This window comes from Lasioglossum baleicum, chromosome 12 (genome assembly GCF_051020765.1).
Source record: "Lasioglossum baleicum chromosome 12, iyLasBale1, whole genome shotgun sequence".
In the NCBI taxonomy this organism is placed as follows: Eukaryota; Metazoa; Arthropoda; class Insecta; order Hymenoptera; family Halictidae; genus Lasioglossum; species Lasioglossum baleicum.
The window spans coordinates 2,517,732-2,540,953 of record NC_134940.1 but is presented as its reverse complement, the minus strand read 5'-3'; the positions used below and the strand labels follow the sequence as shown (position 1 = coordinate 2,540,953).

General features: G+C 40.3%; 3 protein-coding genes across 18 annotated transcripts in view; all 3 read left to right on the top strand.

Annotated features, from left to right (window-relative positions):
* Positions 1 to 220: 220 nt before the first annotated feature.
* On the top strand, positions 221 to 7,499 carry Fl(2)d (Pre-mRNA-splicing regulator female-lethal(2)D). 5 transcript variants are annotated; one of them, XM_076435870.1, is made up of 7 exons: positions 221 to 405; positions 833 to 1,082; positions 1,825 to 2,183; positions 4,394 to 4,518; positions 4,604 to 4,782; positions 4,874 to 5,028; positions 5,147 to 7,499. In XM_076435870.1, the coding sequence occupies exons 3-7, from the start codon at positions 1,952 to 1,954 to the stop codon at positions 5,863 to 5,865; spliced, it is 1,410 nt and encodes a 469-aa protein (XP_076291985.1). In that variant the 5' UTR covers positions 221 to 405; positions 833 to 1,082; positions 1,825 to 1,951; the 3' UTR covers positions 5,866 to 7,499. The 5 variants fall into 5 exon arrangements, with proteins under 5 accessions (XP_076291985.1, XP_076291983.1, XP_076291984.1 ...); XM_076435868.1 differs by having other exon boundaries at positions 488 to 1,082; XM_076435869.1 differs by lacking the exon at positions 221 to 405 and adding an exon at positions 425 to 721.
* Sod2 (superoxide dismutase 2) lies at positions 7,356 to 9,208 on the top strand. The gene is made up of 3 exons (XM_076435881.1): positions 7,356 to 7,499; positions 8,314 to 8,600; positions 8,683 to 9,208. Exons 1-3 carry the CDS (start codon positions 7,462 to 7,464, stop codon positions 9,009 to 9,011), a joined length of 654 nt encoding a protein of 217 aa, XP_076291996.1. The 5' UTR covers positions 7,356 to 7,461; the 3' UTR covers positions 9,012 to 9,208.
* A 590-nt stretch (positions 9,209 to 9,798) lies between these two features.
* The window catches only part of Unc-104 (kinesin family member unc-104), a 37,132-nt gene continuing 23,708 nt past the window's right edge, over positions 9,799 to 23,222 (top strand). For 4 of the 12 annotated variants that reach the window (XM_076435834.1, XM_076435829.1, XM_076435832.1 and 1 more), the window contains exon 1: positions 18,364 to 18,999. The gene's annotated coding sequence lies outside the window, so the exon portion shown is untranslated. Of the gene's footprint in view, positions 9,957 to 18,359; positions 19,000 to 23,222 lie in introns of those variants that run through there. The other 8 variants (XM_076435836.1, XM_076435835.1, XM_076435828.1 and 5 more) reach the window with 7 other exon arrangements.

Below are 23,222 nucleotides of genomic sequence, written 5' to 3'. Positions count from 1 at the left end.
CGCTTTTCCCATAAGACGCAATGTTAATTTCGGCACGAATTATTTGCGCTTCGTATACGTACTTACAGCGCCATCTAGCGGCAAAACGCTCAAACTGTTAGCCAAATGTTACCGACAGAGCAAGTCAGGCCGGTAACAGCGCCATCTCGTCACGAGACCTTGTCTGTGGTTCCAAAAACCGAGTTGGTAATACAGGAAGTGACAAGAAAAAAGGGACAAGTGGCCCTGGAAAAGATGGCCGCCAAAATACATTGGATGATAGGTCTATTCTTATATCTCGTCGGTGGTTCTATATAGACCAGTTATTAGAAGTTCGCAACGATCTATTCGGTGTAAAATAAAAGTCCGGCGTGATTTGGTATTTGAAATACGCGGAGGCGTCGAAGTACACCAAGGTACACACAGGTACACATCGCGCCGCGCGTATGTAGTGCTTTGGATGGGTTTAGTAGGAAAAATGGGCGAAAAAATAATTTGTTTGTTGCAGCGTTGGTTTTGACTATACTGTGTTGCATTCTCGGTTGTACTCTCTGTTTATTCTGGTTTATTCATTATTCAGAAGATTTATTCGGTAGATTTCTATGTCAGCAGCTGAGCAGCACTGTGTACTACTGTGTAGCGTGTATTTAGCGTCTAAATAGTACAGTGTAGTAGGAGAATCGTGATTGGAGCATGCGCTGATATTCGTTTCTGTAGCCACTAAGCCACTCTGGTTCTTCAGGTCGGTGGTAATCATTGTTCGTGATTAGTTACATTACTGTGTTTGGTTATAGTGGTATACGTTTTCGGAACTGTGCGATATGTGTTTGATGTGCGCGTATTAATATTGCAGTTGGAATGCGGGGGATATCGGGACGGATTCTACATGTTTGTACGCTTCACCGATTGATCGATCGTAACACACTTGCTAACTGAGGTTTTTGCTTGCTCGCAAGAGACTACAAAATTACGTTTGTGTACATATGTGTGTACCTCCTATGTATGCATACGCATATACGGTGTCGCGTTTCATCGGTTCACGGTATAACGAACATTGGATACAAACATTTTTCAGTGGAATGATAGGCGTGTCACTTGATCAGGTACGTGAAATAAACATAATAGTACATCGACAGTGTGCAACGACTACTACATATGTAAATATATATGATCTATGTATATTAGAAGATCGGACATCTGGATATTTCTACAAACATAGATGTATTTTCCGAATAGATTTTCAAGTTTCATAAGTAATTCCTATACTCGAATGGTTTTAATGGTGTTTCAAATGGAACGAACATTAATTTCAGTGTTATACCGCGAAATTTTCTTTCGTGGCAGACATGTCGACATAATGGCGTCAATGTTCCTTTCGACTATAGATAACTGGATCCTACATTCCCTACCCACTACCCATTCCCATTCCCCGCATGTCGCAATAAAACATTAAACGAGCCACGTGACCAACTTGAATCACGTGGTACGTTCTAAAAGCCGGGTCCGAACTCCGAACCTGCGCCCTGAAAAACTTTTATACTAAATAGTTTATGGCAAATGTTACCGTGTTGCAACAACCAAATCAATTCTCAGAAAATATGTATGCCTAAATACGTACGCTATATTTTTCTACAATACTTGTCGTAATACTTCGATTAGCAATAGTTTCCTACATTTTGCAACAACTATTTTTTATTATTTAACATGTCAACTTTGAGTGAATTTCTAATGCGTTCGCGGCGTTTAGTAAAATATATTTTTTATATTATGTATTGTATTTCATTGTTGCAACAAAGGTATCGTTAAGAGTATATTATCTACATGTATGGTATATTACCTTTTCAGACAAATGTGCGCTAGCACCTACGCCATATCGCCAATGCACTCGTCGCAGCTAAACTACTAAAGAGGACGAAGCAGCTCTTAGAATTTTCTTAAGGCCCTAGCTGCAGTTGTAGTAACATCCGATAAAATGGCAGAGGAATGCAACGACGTTAAGTCGGCAGGGCCGTCTTCGCCGCGAAGTCCCCAAAATGGCATTGTAGGTGGAAAACCTAGCAGTCCCCAGTCTCCCAGGCAACCGAGACGCACCAAGCTAACACAGCAACAATTGGATGCCATGACAAAGGACGAGCTAGCAGCCAAGTGGCATGAACAGGACTTGTATGTGGAGTGTCTAGAGGCCCAGGCCGCAGCCCAGGAAGGTACTGAGATCACACGAGTGAGACCATCTCACTCACCACATTTCTTAAGCGAATTTACGAATGCCAGAACACAACGGTCTCTTGTACGAGACAAGACTCTTATAGGGACGCTAAGATTAGGGAAACAAGCGTTTTTGATCGCAAAGTGTTTAGGATAATAATGACACTAAGTTCTCTATAAGTCTTAAGATTGAAACAATCTTGAGTAAGCAAATAGCGTAAGAATAATAGGTGAAATCTTTAAGAACATTCTTCACGACATTGATAAGCGAACTTCAATTGTAGAAATATTTTATGTATCCGTCTAAGTATTTTGGATAGGTCTGAATTTGGTAATATATTTCGTACACGCAGGATAGTGATATATAATAACATTGTATTCATTTTGAAAACTACATTTGTGATGTGTAGTGCGGGTAATTAAATTAACGCCGGTACGTACAGTGTCTGAAAATTTGATCGGTGAGCAGAAGTGGTGCGACGGTCATGTATACCGCATATACTAGAGAGTCTAATGCAATATTACGCAAACAACCCACGATCTTGTCGTCCGGTGGTAAATTGCGCTAGCATTTATATTAAAAATGATTCGAATAGTACAAGCAAAAAGTGTATATCGAAAAGAAAACAGTGATATTGTGTGACAAGAAGAGACGACGGGTTTCTTTGAAAATGTGTTCGCAATGAATCATTTCTTTCGCCGCAATAAACACACACAGCTTACTTTTAACACGATCTTGTAAGTGACTGTGCAGTGTGCGCGTATCTTTCTACAGTGTAGTAAACCACACTGCCAGAAGCAGAACAGTGCGTGCGTGTATGTGTGTACATTGGATATCGAGTTTCCGCTTTGCGAGGATTATGAAATGAAATACAACATCCTCGCTGGCTCTGAATATACAGCTCAGGAGAGTAAAAACAGAGGCTCTCTAGATCATCCTTTGGCCTACAAAACACTGTGCCAGGGGTGCGTGAACCTAAGTCTCGGTGAAGTACGAAAACCTTTAATTGATGCAGTTATCATCTGAAATTCCAGCTGCTTTCTCCGATCCTAACAATTTTTATCCTGATATCTATATATCTTTAATTATTATCTTATATTTTTAAATATGTCTGATCAAACTGAAAAACTTTAATTATGTTCCTAGACCGTCCGTCCCTTGTCTATTTCCCTTAAGAACGCAATTCATGCATGCATTTGTACCTGCACCATAACTCCCTGACGTCCAAGTACCAATCTCGAATACCAACCTGATCGAATAAGGCCGGGAGGTCATCTTGTGACAACATCTGTGTCTGCAACAAGTAGTCTGTCAATTCTCATGGAAGAAAAGTAACAACCACTCTTGGTCTCGGTGGAAGCACAGAGAATCTCACAAATGGCACGATGCAACGACTCCAATCTCAAAGTATGCGCTAATTAAAAATGTCAGTTGTTGGGCAGTCAATGTCACATACCTATGAAAACATATTTTGTTTCTGCGCACTTAGGGCAAAACAGTATGTAGTAGATTTTCACCACTATGCTTTATTTCACCAAAACATACAATTATGAAATATAAAAGAATCGTACAGAGTATTCTGTACCATTATATTATATATGTACGTACATACATATATATATATATATATACATATATATATTTTAAGGTTTCAAGCTTTCTATGTGTCTCATAAATATGTATGGTGGCTTGTAAACAATTTTTTAAAATTCACGGTCCGAACGAATACTCTTTTTAACCGTGTAATTTTTTTAGTCTTTGAAAGTTAAGCACTTTTACAAACATAGAAGAAACCCCCTGATTGTTTGAGAGAAAAAATAGAGAAAAAAGTATTTTTCTTAATACATACATAACAAATTTTGTTGAAACGAATACGACTTAATAATATTAATAAAAATATGTAGTCATCGTTTTTTTATATAATAAGAAGCAGGTTGACAAACCTGTTCATATAAAAGTTTGGTATTACGAGATACTATATTCTGATTGTGAAATACGTTATTCGGGTAGAAAGTATTCTTTGATAGGTTTTGTAAGGATAATTTTGTATTTGTTGTATTTATGTTGTTCGTATACATTCGAATCCAGTTTTGTTATACGATAATGCTGATTAAATGAAATACGTAACAAGTCGGTGTAGCACATAGACAGCTTTAAAAAGTATTGATTTCAATTAAAAGAAAAAAATAATATAATACTGCTTTATAGGTGATCTAACTTCGTTGAGAGAGTCTGAAAACAAATACAGGCAGCAACACGCGGAAGCATCTCATAGAGAGAAAATCTTAGTCAGGAGACTTGCTTCTAAAGAACAGGAATTACAGGAATACATTGTACGTAAACATACTACTTTTTCTGCGATAAACAAAGCGTTCAGGTTTTCCAAAAATTTCACACCAATGTTTAATTTATGTTTAGAATCAAATCGCCGAAATGAAAGCCGCTCATGCTCCGTCCGCTGCTGCATTAAGATCTGCTTTACTAGATCCAGCTGTTAACATTTTAATTCAGAAATTAAGGCAAGAACTTGTTACAACCAAAGCTAAACTAGAAGATACTCAAAACGAACTTAGCGCATGGAAATTTACACCGGATAGGTAGATAAAATTGATCGTATGCGATTATACATGAATTAAATTAACAAAGTTTTTACTTATAAATCCTTGTATGTACCGCACACATTTCCAGCAACACGGGAAAACGATTAATGGCAAAATGCAGGCTATTATATCAAGAAAACGAAGAATTAGGTCGTATGATCGCTAGCGGTCGAATTGCCAAGCTAGAAGGAGACCTCGCTCTTCAGAGAAGTTTCAGCGAAGAAATGAAAAAATCACAGTCGGGTAATATTTTTCTTGGTTTCTATTATCGGCAGATTAATTTGTAAAATATACAACAAATAAATACATAGAGATGTATATATATGAATCGCTATTGTCTCGTTTGTATCTATTTCTACAGAGTTGGACGAATTCTTGCAAGATTTGGACGAAGACGTAGAAGGAATGCAGAGCACAATTTATTTCTTGCAACAGGAATTACGCAAAGCTCGTGAATCGGTAACATTGTTGCAACAAGAGAACGTAGCGTTGAAGGCGAGCTCCAGTGAAAATAACTTGACAAACGGTTTGTCTCCGCATACTCCGCCGATCAAGAAAGAGGAATCGGAGGAGAACTCCGTTTCGGAAACGAAAACATCCAAGTCGACAGAGGATAGTGATGTGTGCAAAGGTGCTAGGACTCCACCGTTATCGTCAGGACGTTCGCCTCAGTGTGAATTTTCTAGTACCGAAAGAACAGAGCGAGTAGAACGTAAGCCTAATCAGGCTGATCATAACGACGAAAGCTCAAGTGATTCAGCCGCTTTAATAATTAAAGTTGAGAACGAGGAGTTAAGTGATAGGGAGGAAGAACAAGAAGAAAATCGTAATAACAAAAGGATATTAAGGAGCAAAAGTCATAATAGAAATAACAGTAAAACTAATGGGGAAGAGGTGCTAACTAGAACAACAAGGGGTAGGGATAGGACCAAAAGGGATAAAAGTGCTCCCGGTAGTGACGACGAAAGGACACACAAGAAAAAAAGGAGGGAGAGTATCCTTTCTCTCGATTATAACGAAGCCGATGACGATGCATTAGTCCTAACTAATGGTGAGACGCTCCAAAGCGATCCGGAATGAACAATTTTCTAGGATGATTTTATACGCATAACAATTTGTTACATACGAATCAGGCTTGGCGTGACTTGGTATACAGTACAAGTTAAATCTAATGTTCTATATTTCTTTGGTTACTTGTGGAAATTATTATGCGGGATCGCGAATACGTAAATCCTATTGACAACAATTTTTGTATTATTTTACACGATATATCTGTAAATATGTTTCTTATTTGAATATTTATAAGTCACGTTAATATCGAGAGAGCTACACACAATTACATATAATTGTATGTATACAACATAACATAAAATAACATAACATAACACGGCGTTGGAATAAAGGGGTAGATAGTTGAAACTATTTTTTTGCAATTGAATCACATTGAAATTTCTAATATGCATTCATTATTATGTAAACAAATGCATCGATGTTTTTAAAAAAAACGTATTGTAAATTCGTTGAAACTCTGATAATAACCCTTGTTAGATTTTTCGAATGAATCGCAGAGTATATAGATAACGATAAAAAAACAATAATTAAGGCTATGCCTTTTTCATTATGTAAATACACACATGTTAATAATATTCAATACACGACGACGCACATACGTATTAGATTTATACACGATAATGTGCGCAATAATTTGTATGTATGTAATGTTTTTTCCATTGTGAGATACGCGTCTAGGTATGCGTTGTTCGTGCATAAAATGTGCTTTGAATTGTGTATAATGAAAATTGAGGACTATTTGTTAGATTTATTAAATAACTGTAAATTATACGAAATACAAGAAATTATTAATTTCAGTAAACCATGCGGATTGACCTCGTGCGTGATGAAACATCACACTTGTATCTTCTTTTTTCATGAACAAATGTACAAAATATTGACATACTAGAGCTACTATTTTGTATTATTCCTAGATAAATAATGCGTCGCTTTCACGTTTCTTGTAAAAGTCTTTTTTTTTCAACTGTTATTATTTTGATACATAATTTTCGATATGCATATCTCGTATTGAGAATATCAAGTTTTTTAAAATATAATTCACTCAAACATATATATATATGATTGATAGATCATTTAATTAAAATATAAATTACGTATAAATCGACCGCTAAATGTGCTAAAGACTGATTTATTTAAAGTATATCTCCCTGTACAATTCAGATTAGTCAAAGACTATTCAAATTATAAGTATTAATTATGAAGGTCAGTTTTAAACTGTTTACGAGTTGTGACATTCATTGTCATTGTATATACGTTGATCAAGCATTATCGTATATCGAATGAAAGAAGATTAAGATTAAAGTATTGTTGAAATAAAAAGAATGTATTTCGAGCGCACAGTTGCCGTCAACAGTGCAATTGCAACGTACGCGTATATATAGCTAAATACATAAGTAAGATTGGCGCATTTGGTATAGTCGAGCCATTTTCCGGCACTCCGGTATTCCGATCCGGCATCCGGCATTGAGCAGCCGTGGTTCGCGATAGCCGCGATAGGTAGGTGAACGAGTGGAATCGACGTTCCAACGTTCCAAGTCTTCGTACTTCGCATCTCGTCGTCATTATACTTTTTGAAAGACAGTTTTATCCACGAAAGCTACAACCATGTTTGCTGCGAGACGTGCTTTAGTGTCCAGTACTGTGTAAGTTTATACTGTTTTTTATTTAAACACTGTACAGTTGATATTATATAATTTCTAACCTACAGTCTATATGTCTACATACATAAATATGTCTATGGGTCATGGGTTCCTCCCTTGACACTACGAGTACATTTTTCACTTACGATAAAATTTCATTCGTATTCATTATATTTGTTCGATTAAATAAAAGAAAACTGATATCTAAATATATATATTTCAAAATACACCGAAAAAGAATATGGTATTCGATTTCTACTGCTAATTAAATATATCATTTATATATGTATGTAGTTCTTACAATCATTCATACAATTCGATTGAAATTTCTGTGTAAAATTTAGTATAAATAATTTGTGAAATCAAATTTTATCGTAAATTAATGATTTTTCCGTGCCATATACATATATACTTTACATATACTTTGTCAAGTCTTAACAAAATGTTATTTCTAAAAGAAATCTTGTTTTGTACTACGTCTTATTTATTTTACGACATAGTTCCTATAATAAAAAGGGAACCGTTCAAATTTAGTTTGACCTCTGGTATACAGATATACATGTTAGATAAGCACCTTGTAATCACGAATGTTTGCATTTTAAATTATCAATACTTTTAATGAAAAGAATTTGAAACGAGTTAAATTTTTAATCGAAACCCAGCTGGTTATAAACTTTTTGCATATTGTAGATAAGATAGTACCTACATACGCAAGAAGTTAATACTTTTGAACATTTTTGAAATATTGAACACGTAACGCGTATTCTAAAGTAAATGTTATATATAACAAGCATGAATATTATTCGTTATTTTATAGTAAACAAGCATTTAGGGCCAAGCACACGCTTCCCGAATTGCCATACGATTATAAGGCACTAGAGCCAATCATATGCGCTGAAATTATGGAACTTCATCACTCGAAACATCATGCAACTTATGTGACTAATTTAAATGTTGCCGAGGAGAAAATGAAGGAAGCAGTGGCCAAGGGTGATGTTAACGCTCAGATTGCATTAGGACCTGCATTGAAGTTCAACGGCGGTGGTCATTTAAACCACTCGATCTTCTGGTGCAATTTGTCGCCCAACGGTGGTAAACCGGATGGTAAAAATATATAAATTCTTCTCTATAAAATAATGTTATTTTCTGTAACCGGTAAAGATAACGATCAACTTTATATTTACAGCTGCCCTCGTTAAACAAATCGAAAAGGATTTCTGCAGCATGGAAGAGATGAAAAAACGCTTATCCGAAAGTACCGTTGCTGTTCAAGGTTCTGGCTGGGGTTGGCTTGGATACGACAAACAATCAAAATCATTAAGGATAGCCACATGCGCAAACCAGGATCCCTTGCAAGCTACAACCGGTTTGATACCGCTGCTCGGTATCGACGTTTGGGAACACGCCTACTACTTACAATACAAAAATGTTCGTCCTAGTTATGTAAAGGCGATTTTCGATATTGTCAACTGGAACGACGTCAATGGCCGATTCAAGAGCGCTGTGGGATGTTAGAGAGAGCACGGTCACTTCTAGCGAGCGAGTTTCAGAGTACGATATAGTATCGAGAACATTTGTTATGTAGTACGAAGTTTTTTCTAAAAGACAACTTTGTACTTTCTTTCCTTTCATCTTATAAAGATGTTTGTGTTTTTGTATACATGCTGTTTCTAATTAAATATACATACATCGATCGTGTAATAAGAAAGAAATCTACAGTATAACCTGTTTATAAGTTAGTTTATTGTATCGTTATCATATACATATTTTTTGCAGTGCATAGTATTTTATAGAAAATATTCGATATAGATTAGACTGCAGATTTCATGCATTTATGACAGAAATGAATAGATTAGATACAAAACTGCGAATACATCAAACGAATTTGAGAGTGTTATTACATTATATTTTTGTCTTACATTAGAATGATCAAAAGAAGAAATACCTTCTGTTCCTTACAATTGGAACGTTCTATTTTGCCTATAGATCCGCAGTCTATTAATTCTACCCTACCGCGATATCGAAGAACTGTCAAAGTGACTTCGCGTAGTTGAAGTTAAATGAACTGTCAAAGAGAAAGCTGTCAAAGTGACTTGGTGAAGTTGAAGTAGAATTTGAATGGTTTTCGAGCGGCGACGAGGTTTGAGCGCGCAGTTCGAATTATCATGCATCGATAACCATTGTGCAGCGTGTTTTAATCAGTTTTGCGTATTTGCGTGCGGCGCGAAATATTCGGAAGATCAGCAAGAAGGGAAGAGATATCAGCGCCGCACGCTTAGTAAGCTGTACAAGCGAGTGCCGAGAAAGAAGAAAAAGACGCCTGACGCGCGGCTTTGATAATCGATCGGTCAGATTCGAGTCTCGCGACGCGTACACGCCGTATCTGTAGGAACGTCGCGGAACCAGAACCAGTATGGCCGGAGTACCTCAGCTGTTTTCACGTCACTATCTACGTATCTGGTGAGTCAGATATTTCTGTTACTTTATAAAATAGTACGTTCGTTATTATCGCAGAAACCAGTCGGTATATTTTCGTAGCCATTATACAGGTTGATTCTCGCCTCGCCTCGCGTATCGCGAGCCATCAAACGTCAAGTCTGCGTTACGAATTATTTGTGTGTTCCCTCTTTGTTTCATTATCTTAAACGCATAATTATACATACATAAATATGCGTATAGACTCGGATACTACGTTTTAAATCTTATTGTTAACATCGCGTTCCGCTATTCCGGGTTGTCTCGTTGTTATTGCACTCCGTTGCACTTCATCCGACAGTTCGAGGACACTCTACGAAGGGAAACGTTTAATTCTTCTGTTTCGATAACACTGACAATGAGAATATTCTATCGAGTGAATAGATTCTATGACGTGTAGTGAATAGTATATCAGGTTGAAGAAGGATTCAAGTTGTATTCATTTTTGACTGTTTTTGACGCTATACATAGCCATGCCAGTATCGACGAAACACAGTCAGTCGATGACTGTCAACGCGATGCCCGCAGAACGATTTGAATGATTGGCAACGTTAGTGTATCCGCAGAAGTGTTAATTACGATTGAGGCAGGCGTTTTCGCCCCAGTCGACACGAGTCAAATCGTCTCGTTCCTGCGTGGCAGGGTTCTTTCGTTATTCTTTTTTCCTCCCAGCAAAGCACGCGAAGCCGCTCTCTTAGTATACTTTCACACGAACATGCCCGAGCCGTGGATCATTACAGGGTAACTGTAACACATAGTTCCACGAAGAGTTTCGAAAATTAGAGTATACAAGTGCAACCTCGCGGAAGGCTGGCGATGAAAAGATTCGCGGTTCGCGTAAATTAAACCAGCTCGCCGACCTAAGTTCGTTAGGGACACGTATTGTGGGTTCGAACGTCGAGTATCTAAGTACGCGCACAGCTTGAAACTGTACCGGTAAAAAATTTCGAATTTTTTTCTCGTATATATGTCGGAAAATTAAAGCGACGGAGAAATGAAAAATGTTTCGAATGAAAAATAATTTACTTGGAATAACGGGACTGTAGGAATACCCTGGAAACATATTCTATCGCTTCGTTTATGCAAACGAGTACTCGGGAAATTTAAACAAGGACGATATATACGAGCCATCGACGCGAACCGATGCACGGATTATAGTACTCGAGTACGGATTAAGCGTCGAGTATCCACCGATTGGTCCACTGTCGTTTTACCACTTTCAGCCGAGCGTAAACCGTTTTTCCATGTCTTTTTCCTTTCCTTTTTTGGCTAATTAATAGTAATAGCACTTCTTTGAATTCTGTAGCGAAACGCATATACAGGGTGAGTCCGAAGAAACAGAACACTTATATAAATATTCCTTACTTTTCGTTGTATAAAAAAACTTCTTAGGACAAAGTTACACTGTTTAAAGGGCCACATGTAACGGTGTAAGGGAAAAATTTTCAAGGTCATTTTTTTTTACAAGATTTCAAGGTCATCGATATTTTCTTATTGTTAAATGGAATGAGGTATTTTTGAATACATCAATCGATGCAGCTGGACATTCGTTATAAAAAAGTACTAACCTATGTATGTCGAAAAGTTTGTAGTTCAGGAGATATTTCAATTTAAATAACTCTAAAACACCAATACTGTCGTACTAAGACGTTAGCATTTACTTACTTGCGAATTCGATAAAGTTTGCTACATTACGCTGTCGACGAATGTCAGCCCCTAAATTCGGATCAGTTTGTGTCTCAAACTTATTTCTCAACGCAGAATTCTGTTCGTAACTTTCTTATTTTCGATTGTTTATTTATGAAACCTCCACTGGCACACGGGCGGCTCTTTTCCGGCTAAAATGATATCCCACACGATGCAGTTCGTACTATAATTGTTTGCCTAATCCACGATATAGTGGAGCCTCGACTATCCGAACCAGATCAGACGCGACGTCTTCGAGACGATTTTAGAACGTGTTCCAGTGGGAGTTTTGCAATGTTCGAGGGATTGAATGAAAGGTAAAGAATGGCGCTGTGTGATATAGAGGTAATCACGCTTAAAAAGTCAACAGAACCAGTTTACTTACTTGTGTAACGTCTTAGCACACGACAGTAATGGTATTTTAGAGTTATTTAAATTGAAATATCTCCCGAACTACTAACTTTTCGACATAGGTTAGTACTTTTTTATAACGAATGTCCAGCTGCATCGATTGACGTATTAAACAATACCTCATTCCATTTAAAAGAATATCGATGACCTTGAAATTTTGTAAAAAAATGACCTTGAAAATTTTTTCCTTACACTGTTACATGTGGCACTTCAAACAGTGTAACTTTGTCCTAAGAAGTTTTTTTGTACAACGAAAAGTAACGGAGATATTTAGGTGTCCTGTTTCTTCGGACTCACCCTGTATACGTTGTATGCTGGAAGGTATATCTGCCTCAAGAGAGTTCTAATTAACGCGCTTTAATATTCAGTAAATTTATTTCGACATGCGATAAATAATTAACGTGTGTTAACGTTAATGCGTGTGTCGACGAAGCTTTACCATTAGAACTTTCAAATTGTACTCGCTACCTTCGATAACGCACGCTTTTGTAATGGATTGCAACTTATAAGAGACAGCATTTTATTTATTAGAAAATCATAAACCGTTGTATAGTAAACTTTATTATTCTTTTATGGTACGGGGCGTACGATGTCACGTTTCCAGAATGACGTCCATAAAATGTCAACATATGTCAATGGTATTCCGTATACATAAGATATTGCTAAGGTACGGTACAGCACGAGGAAACAATTCATTTATTTCTACCTCGGTGGTAAAGGCAATATTAAACATTTTTTGCAAGCTAATGCATACATATAGACAAAAAGATTTATAAGAAATATTTATCAATGCTGGGATTGTTGAGTTACACATTCTTTCAATAGTACATCTAATTTATTTTTTGCTATTTCCCATACGTATATCTACTTCGAAGCGTAGTACAGCGTCATCGACAATACACCTCTACTCTACCATAGAGGACCATTATAGTGGCGAATTTCCACCTTTTCCCAAAACAAATTTTATGCGCGCATGCGTCTCTAGGTAACACCACCGTGATCGGAGCACTGTAGACTGTGGACTGTAGAAAATCGCGTTATCGATAGTTAAATTAGGAACGAAATTGAAAGACAAACTGTCGCGCAAAGATCAATAGTCGTTGAACTTTGCAGTTCTGTTACTTTGTTACTTTGCATCACGGATCTCGGTAACATCAAATCATGATACAGTCGACGCAAACGCGATACAAGTACGCTTCTTATTTTATCACCGTTTTAATAGATTTATACGCGTTTGCCCCTGGGAGCTTCTACCGGTATTCTTTGGTGTGCTATCGAAAGCCTTTTAATAGGGGTTTCCGTTCTTCTAAATAACAATTCCGAAAGAATCGAATAGACTATGTTCATGTCACAGCAATATGACGCAGAATAATCTTTTAAATATTGAACTCTTCGATTGAAATATTATTTAGTAGTTTCTGCATTATCTAGTGGCCGATAGACGCATAGGTCTGCAAAGAACCGTGAACACAGTGAGTCAACTCTGGCCCAAGGTCCCTCGATTCGGGGGCACCAAGATCAGATGAGTCTTGGAAGATCATTTCGAAGATTGTTTTAGTTTTCGATCCAAAGATTGGACCGTTTGGTTCCGGGGCGAGAAACCATTTTCGGCCGTGATCGAATGTGCGAAGAAACGAAGACTCCGTAGGCCCTATTTGCCGACATCGTGGATATCTTTACTTATTGATTGCTCCGTAGAAATTGGCAGGCGCCGCCCGCGCCCGCGTCGCATCGGTCGATCGTCGGGTTGCAGACTGACGTCATCCATGCCTTTACGCCTATTGATTTTCTCCTCTAGGCGCGATGCGATTGGTCCATAAAACGGAGAAAGCGGGCGCGCACGACCCTGGACCACGATGAGGCGCGAGCGCGCGCACCCCCGACACCACCAACCACTGGCCGCCATATTGCTCTCGGCCGCCTACCACCGTGCACCACCGGTTTCGATTCTTCTTCACTTTTCGAGGGCGAATTTCGTATGCGCGTATCCGCGTATTTCCGCCGGCTTTTTAGATCGATCTTCGGAATATTCTTTTCTGCTGATTTTTTCTATCTGCGGGTTTTTTTTTCATCCTCGTGTTTCGGATAATTCACCCCCGATACCGTTTCCCTTCAGCCGGCAGCCATTTTCCTCCAACAGAGTTAACGTTCTCCGGAACGTGGGTCCACAGATAGGAAATTTTTAATACAAACACAACAATTTTATGAACAAACTATACCTTATCAGTTACCAGGCAGATGGGAGACGACGATAGAACAGAATGGCGCAAGCGTCATTGATTAGATACGCTTTATGCAGGAGTAATATTATATTATAACAACGTTGTTGTAAAGAAACGCGCACGGACTTATTACTCAATCTAATAGAAATATCGTTGTGTGTTTTTTCGCAATGCAGTGGCGAATCAATTAATGCAATCTGATCCAGAAACGGAGCATGCATATTACTCCACTCTAATCACTGGAAAGTAATCCAGTAGTAGGTACGCCGCGCCGTGTTGAACATTCCTCGAAACCGAGTCCTACGGGGCCGCCGCGGCGCCGAGCCGGCCGGGATAATCAGGACTGATGCGTTTACGATCAATTTGTCATAATTACACTCGGGCTGTCTCCTCTAAGAGCTGCTCGAATTACAAGGCAGGAAATTAGGGCGATTGCAACCGGGGCGGGGGGGGGGGGGAGAAAAAAAATTGCGGCACCGAGGACTTATTTTGTTTTCGATTAATATATGTACATATATTAATCTGCATTGGCGTTTATCGTGTATAATCCAGGGCAACGTGGCGTTGGGAAAGTAATTAATTCAAACGAACCCAAGGTTTCCTCTTGAAAACAAATTACAGAAAATTATCCGGCGAACCTACAATTACGTCGAACAAATTGCAGCGCGACTGTGCAATTTGTTTGTCGCGGAAAGATGATACAACATTGGTGGCTTCTGTGTAAACCTGTAAATCGAACAATTAAATATCCCGTATCCACGATCAGCGGTTAACGGCAGAAATAGTAAAAATAAAACGGGAAATTACGCGGACGGTTTCTTCTGGTCTCGTTTGACCTGTTTCTACATTCTCGGCATTACAGTTTATTTTCGTGACTCGTGTTTAAGTAATCCATAAAGTTCGATGTATTGTGCAAAGATAACGGGTATTTCATTGAGTACTGAAATTATTTTAGCTTATGGTTCCTTTTGAGACGCACTTTAGATTACAAGAATAGAAGAGAAACGAGTTCGAAAGGTTTCTTTCTAAGAGAAGCGTAACAGAATTGACGAATACAATCAAGTAGTTTTTATTATTCGAAGAATTTCCCGGTGTCGCGTCGTTTATCTCGTTCCAAAATAAAATTGCTTCGCGTTTCAACCCACCAGCCTCGATGCCAGTTTCTCAGGACCAATTCTTCCCAAGGTTAGAGCGCATGAATGGCAGACACGCGTCACCCTAAAATCGCGTTCGTCGCTCAGGCGGACGATCCGAAGGATAACGGCTACCAAGGATAACTTCTGCATCGTTCGCCGCAGGAATTTAATGTCCGGGGCACGGATGCGTGGGATTCGGCTGTCGCTATACCGATGGTCTGACATCATCGATTTGCGTGACTTGTTTCGTGAAGTTTGTCACCCTCCGAGAAAGTTCTCTACTCATTCACCGTTCGCCACTTTCGGTTGAAATTTTCACGGCATTAGAACACGACATTTTCAGTATAGTCGTTAATAGAAAGGTCTGGGTTAGGCTAATATTTACGGGTGGTATCGGCGGTGTTTCAACAATCTGTTGCATAAATACAGGTATGTATTAAGCGTGACTAACGAAGGGTGGGTGCGCGCGACCTTTGTTCTTCTCTCGAACCCCTATATTTGCATCATCTTTAGGGGCCAAACGTTGTATAGTAAATCCTCGGACAGAAACCTTCCACTTACTCGGACAAAGTGACCATATTTGATCGTATCGAACAGGTGCAGTGTAAATACGTTTTACCACGTGGCGGGTGTGTTGTTTGTTCGGTCAATCGCAACGATCCATTTTGTCGAGCATACAAACTACCGTATAAATACTCGGCCTTCAAATACTAATTTATTGGAATTCGCAAAAATGTGTACAACATTTTATTCTTATAAATACTTTTAATTTATATATACATATATGTATTATAGAAGAAAATTCATTACTGCATATACGGAGAGTGAAACGACGAACCATTTTTAATTTTTTTGCCATTGCGTCCCCTATCATACTCATCGGGCTTACAGTCTTAAAGAATTTGATTATATCTTGCACGAAATACAATATATTGGCCCATCCCTCGCGATTTAAGTAGCGAACAACACGATGGGGATTAAACATTTTACAGCTGTCGGAGTAATTTCGAAGTTTTATTTGCTCCACTGGTTAGATTTACGGAGGGTCGCGGTCGTCTTCCCCCTGATAATAATCGATCGAATCGGTCCGCCGCGACGCGTGAGAACATAAGTGACACGCAACATGTATCGAAAAAATATGCATTCGCAACGGAAGAGAGAAAAAAGAAAATTCTGTTCACGTCCTGCAACGTTTTACGCTTACGACCGGGACTACTCCGATACATTTTACGGCAACACGATGAACCGAACGAATAAAACATCCCCGCGAAGACAGCGAGGATGTCTCCGAGAAAATGGCCAATATTGTTTATTCGACGTTCCTCGATATCGGTACGATCCACATTTTATCGTTTCACATTGGCAACAACTTTCAAAGAATAGAAAATTAACTTTCCTGTTTATACATATGTACTATGACTGTGCCGCTGTAAACCCAGTAGCACAGATCAACGATTGGACCATTCGAGAAGAAGAAACAGTCTTGTTACTCGGAGTTCTGGATTTTTCGAAATTGCAAATCGCAAAGGCATCGTTCTTAAATGGCCAACAATTAAATTGGTCGACGGTAGCGCGCACGAGTCACGCTATTAGGAGAGCGGTCAGTGACGCGCCAGGTGAAAGAGACGCCCACCCACGACCCATGACCCACGAGTTGCGGACTCCGAGTAATTTCTTCTTTTCGAATACATATACATATAGAAATGTGATTGCTCAACGATACATCAGTTGGCTCGTTCATTGATTTCCAAGTAGAGAGACCTGGATTTCGAAAAATTTACGCCACGGTTCGCTAACGTCGTGAGTTTGTACCTGATCGTGCCAGAAGCCCCTTTACCACATGTGCGAGCATCGGTTTACAAAAAGTAGGAATGAAATTCTGGTACGAGAATAGCCGCGCCGCGCACCGGTGTGTCCGCCGCCGGAAGGGCAGTAGTGTTGATCAACGATTAAGTCCTCCGCCGGGTTTATTTGATCAACCGGCCACACTGGTTTCGCAATCGACGACCGTTTAATGGCTGAAGCAAGTTGGAGGAGCAAGTCGGGTTTAACGAGTCCCATAAAACGATTACGGGTGTTCGATCGATCGGCACGTGAAATCGATTTGACACGGGCTTTCTCTCCGCGCGATCACGAGTTATTTTAGCAGCAGGCACGATCGAGGAGGCGAATTCATTAATCCCCGGCTCACGGTTCCGTGGGCAGAGGGTTATTATCAGTTTACAAATCGCGGCGGCGAGAGCGTCACTGCGATTTTACGTCACCCCGCGTGTCCTCCCATTTGCCCAGCCAACGGAAACCAGAAATCCGAACCCTGAAGCCATTCGCGACAACCAGCTGCGTGAAACAGTATCGTTGCAACGGAGAAACCGGGTTACACATTCTGCGTTGTAAACGTCGGGCAAATTCGCTGAATAAATAGAGGTTCTCGGGCAGTTTCGATGATTTAGGCAGGCAACCGTCCTCTAACCGGGCACGTCGCTCCAAATAGAGCTGGCTTCGCTAGTTGCGGATGTTCACGACTTGTCGAATTCGCGGATCGTATTCAACTATTCAAACGAATATCGCAATCGGACAAAATTGTATCGATCCGTTCGTCATCGAACGACTGAAACCCTTGAGATGCGGTGTCGAATCAAACAGAGAAATATGTATGCGTGTACCTACATATATCGACTTGCACCATTTTTTCACGAAACTGTTCACATAGAGTTTTTTGATCGCGTTAGGGGTGCGAGCACAGTGGATCCGTTTTCGTCGAATTCGGCGGACGTCCGACGTTGTGTCTCTTTTTTGCACGTTCGAAAAAAGAGACAGATGCGTCGGACGTCGCGTCGGCCAAATCGGACGAAAACGGATCCACTGTGCTCGTACCCTTAGACGAGAGTCCACCGCGCCGTACCTCGAGAAGCTGTTATTTATACTTTCCATCGTTCGTTCCCTCGGTGTATTTTTGTCGGTGGATGAATAAATATTAATGAATTATAAAGGAATTGATAAGGTTCGATTTAGGAGATCAGCACGATATAGGCAACCCTCCCCTAATTACCAGGTGACCGGCAGATAGCGCATGCGCGTTGGCACAGCTATCGGCTAATGGTCGACGCCACAGGCGGGGGGTGTGAGTGGGTTAGCGCACGCAGCGCCTCTGTTCTCTTCTGTTCGTTATTCGACGGCCGACCGCCGACCGCCGATCGCCGACCGCCGAACGGAGGTGCCGCAGTGACTCGTTCATCGGGACAGGGTGGCTTAGTAGCACAAGTGCGTGCGGTGCGTATGCGTGTCTGTATGAAAGTGCGCGGGCGTACACGCTCGATCGTGAGCGATACGTGTGCCGATACAAATGCGTTATAATGTCCGTGTATGTGTCCCATAAGATTGTCGAGGACCATCAAAGAATTGCCAGTGCGCCGACATAGTGACAGTCGCGCGTGTGCTTTTTATCCCGAGGAGTTGCACCACCGAGTGTCGCGTCCGCCATTTACAACTGTAACCGTTCTTCCCATCTCCCGCCTCGACAGCGAACCAGCAACAAATTCGCCAGAGACCCGCCGAGATCGGATCAGCCCACAGGTAAAATCAAATCGTCGAAATGTTCTCGACGACGACGACGACGCGACGGTGCGGTGCGCGCGGATCGATCGTCGAAAAACCCACGTACAATCGTTACCTACGCCCGTCTCTCTCTCTCTCTCTCTCTCTCTCTCTCTCTCTCTCTCTCTCTCTCTCTCTCGCTCGCGCGCGCGGTGTTCTCGAACTCAACGTTCGTATCGATCACACAGTGGTGTTTTCGCTTTTGCATCGAGCAACGTTACGTCGAGACCTCCCGGCGTACACCGTCCCTCGAGTTTTTGTATGTACATACCACGATGTACGATGCTTTAGCATCGAGCCAGTCGACGACATTTTGTCCGCGCATCGCTGACCATACGGATCTGATGGGTCGTACAATGTGTCGGACAACCCTACTTGTATTTCGGATAGCCCTTGTGTTTCGGGCCAGGTCGAAACAAGTCGAACGGACTTCGGAATCCCACCTACTCTTTCCACCCTTATCCTAATGAGACAGGCTGCGGGAGCTCGTCCGAGCCCAAAACTTCGGCTACTACTGTCTAACTTCCCTACTTACTTTACTGTCCACGTATTCGAGAAACGGTCGACGGAAAATCGGCACACGTTTCTACGCTCCCTGTTTATTTTGATAAAAGGAGACCCGACATAACTCGCCGTATCGTTTCGATTGGACGGTACGACCCGTTCGCTCGTCGAGCGTGTCGATCTCGCCGGGACATCGATCCTGAAGACTTGTGTACCGTGCAAGGAAAATCGAGGCACACGCTAATCGGATTGGATTTGAGAACACGTTGCCACGTCAATCGTATTCCAATCGATTGCGGATGACCGAATTATAGATGGTTCGAGTGACGACTAATCGCGGAAATTGGAATATCGTTGACCGAGGTTACCGCGAAAGTCGAAGTCCCTCTCTCTTTCTCTCTCTCGCCTCGCCTCTCCTCTACTCTCCTCTCTACTCCTCTCCCTCTACTCCCTCCTCCTCCTCCTCCTCCTCCTCCTCCTCCTCCTGCTCCTCTTACCGCGTCGTTATCGATTGCAGGCTGCTGATGTTTTTATGTCCATTTCGGGAACGTAACACGCGCAGTGGTTGAATGTTTTCGTGAAATTGCTATATTCGCTCCCCACGAACATGCAGAAACGCTTTCTCAGGTTGTATTTTCTTTATTCGTCCAAGGAAAAGAGAAATGAAGTGTCGGACATGTCATGATCTAGGTGTCCGAAGGCGAGGTTCACAGTCTGGACAATTGACCTCGCGATAACCTCGCCCAACTGAAAAATCTCGGATCTTCTGGAACTTTGCAAAGTCGTGAAGCGTTTTAGTCTAGGTCTACATCTATTCTATTGCATTTTCATGTTACATATTACAAACTGTACGATCGTAACGTAACGTCGATCTTTGCGAGGAGATTTTCCACCGTTGGCTACTTCCTAGTATTATGTATTTATAGTACATAGAACGCTGTAATACCGCTCTACAGGAATTATGTATTTAAAGCGTTATATGGTTTTGCATAGTTTGTGCATTTGCCCATATTCGCTAGACATTGTCGATATTTCAGCGAGAATCCTCTATAACGCGACTCGATATCCGCCTGTTCGACCACGAATCGTAGTACAAGAGATATGCAACGGATAATAAGTTTTTTCTAAAAACCAATTCATCAAATATTTGATGAACCGTCCATCCGGGAGGACTTTATCGACCGTAACGCGATATCCGATGCTTCGAGAGCTTAAGAATGCCCATAAAAAACAATCTGTAAGTATGTGTATTCGGTAATAAAACCGTTTCCTTATCAAGGAATAATTACCCCTTGAAATTGACTTTACAAAGTACTCGCTCGTTGGAGGATAACGAATTTGTTTCGAGTAGTTGATTTTTAAATTATAGCTGGCAGAATTCCTACATTAAGTATTTTGCAATATGCTCGAGTTCAGTTTTCGTTATTTTGTGAAAGCTTCGTTCGCGTTGGGACCCGATTAAAAACGATTTCGGCGAGGCGTAAGCGAAGTCGATACGTCTCTCGGCGGCATTGGAGCGATTCGAATCGCTGTTCGTATCGCGAAGTGGATTTGCTCAGCGCTCGGTCAGACTCTTGAAATGATTTGTGTCAGCGCGTGGTCAGACGTCGACCGTTTGCATTGCAGTTTTTGCAACTTTGAATCGAGATTATCGATTGCGCGATAGCAATGGTATCTTTATTCTCGTACCAAGGAAGTGTGTCGCCTTTTTCATTAAATTACGTTCGCATTATGTCCGACGACTATTGTACCGAGAATTATACGTTACATTGTCGCGCGGATTCTCCATAGTCGGGGGTGAATAATTTTTTCTCGCAAGCCGCCGTTGACGTAGGTTGATATGTACATACATACATGCCTTGAACAGCGTTGCGTCACTGCTTGTCTCGGGTTATTTCTTCGACTTAAATGTCACTTCCATTTACTTTTCGCATGAGATAATTACAGAAGGATTTTTATCGGAGAGACAGGTTTAAGAAGGTTTTGTCTATTTCAAAGGATTATCGTTTTATGTATTTCTCGTTTAAGACTCTGTGCAGGCATACGAATCTCTTATTAATTGCCAAAACTTTTCCATTCTCCACAATAATTTGTGCTGGTCGCATAAACGAAACGGCAATCGAAATAAAAAACGAAAAGGAAACCATTTAAACGTTTCGATCGACACTACACATATGTATAGAGTGTTGTAACGTGTACAATGTCGAATACATAAATAGAAGTATGTACATATTATAGATCAAGAGCTTAGAGAGTCGGGTTGCAAAAAAGAGTTCCTCCATTATGCGCATTTCAAAGGGCTAACTCCTCCGTTGAATCGAGTCAATTATAAAGGGGAAAGTTTTTAGAAATGGATCAAGCTGTTCCGTATTAACATGGCTTCCTCTTGTCCTCTTCTATCGGCTTTATTATTTCTTTTTGCGCAGTTCCTAAACGGGCCCATGGTTCTTGGCTCTTTAGCGTCCAGAGGCAGTCTTCGGTTCGTTGTCAGTACATATTTATATTCGTTATTATTTCGTTACTAATTTAGATTCGTTAGCTTCTCTAACTCGTTAATGAAACGCGAAAGAGTAAAAACATCTGACAATTCATGGAAACGTAACTAAATGCTGCGGAATAATAGGACAAGAAGAAGCACGACAAACTACGCGATGCTCGTTACCGTACAATTAAACATTACTTCTAGACCTTCGGATACAGAACAGAAACATCTTTTATTGCAAATTCAGTGTATAAGAAAAAAGGAAATGCGTACATACATATTATACATAAAATATGCATGTACTCCTACAGACCTCGTTTCAGTAGTATAAATCAACCATTGGTCAGGCAACAAGTACGACACGAACTGTGTCGTGTTTTTTGTTACTCGGAAGCGATTTGTATTCGTATTCTTACCGACAATTGTTAACCTGGCGTAGTCATTGGGACAGATTGTAAATAGTTGATTATTTTTTTGGAATATTTAAAGTATGTACTATTTTTTCATGTGTGCATTTCAGTTTCTCAGATGAGCATAATTGTTCGAACCTACTTATATCAAGAATTCAATGTAAAGTTTCTTGAAACCGGTATTGCCATGATCGCATTCATCCGATTCTCATTACGCAAACTGACAAGAACGTTATTATCTACGGGACAATGACTCGCGTTACTAATTAATCCACTGGTCTGGATTAGTCTGTAATCGGTAGCCTAATCAAAGCAACTTTACAATGCAATTCTGCATCCGTAGGAAACGTAACGCATCTAATTAAGATATTTTAAACATCCACCACAAGTATCGAGAGTATCTATAATAAAAATACTTTCAGACAAACGGAAGCCAGCAGGTAATAGCGCTTACCTGTTTCTTTACAATATAAATATTTCCTTGACGTTCTCGGAGCGTTCGCACGCTTCATCGAGTACTTGGATTAGTCGCGAGATCAAATATAGAAATTGATTTTTCTCGCGTTATTTATAGCGTGCTGTCAAGTTCAGAAAGAATAGAATCAGGATACGGTTTTCGTTTCTGCTTCGAGACTGCAAATGAAACCCAACAAAAACATCCTGTAAACAGGAGCCAAGTTCCTACGGCCGTAAAAAGTTGCGAGATCAAACAAAATACGGCCAATTTCGTTAGTTTAGAAATACCTCTTGCAATACTGAAAAAAGCGTTTGTAAAAATTAGTTTAAAAGACGGCTATTTAATTTTT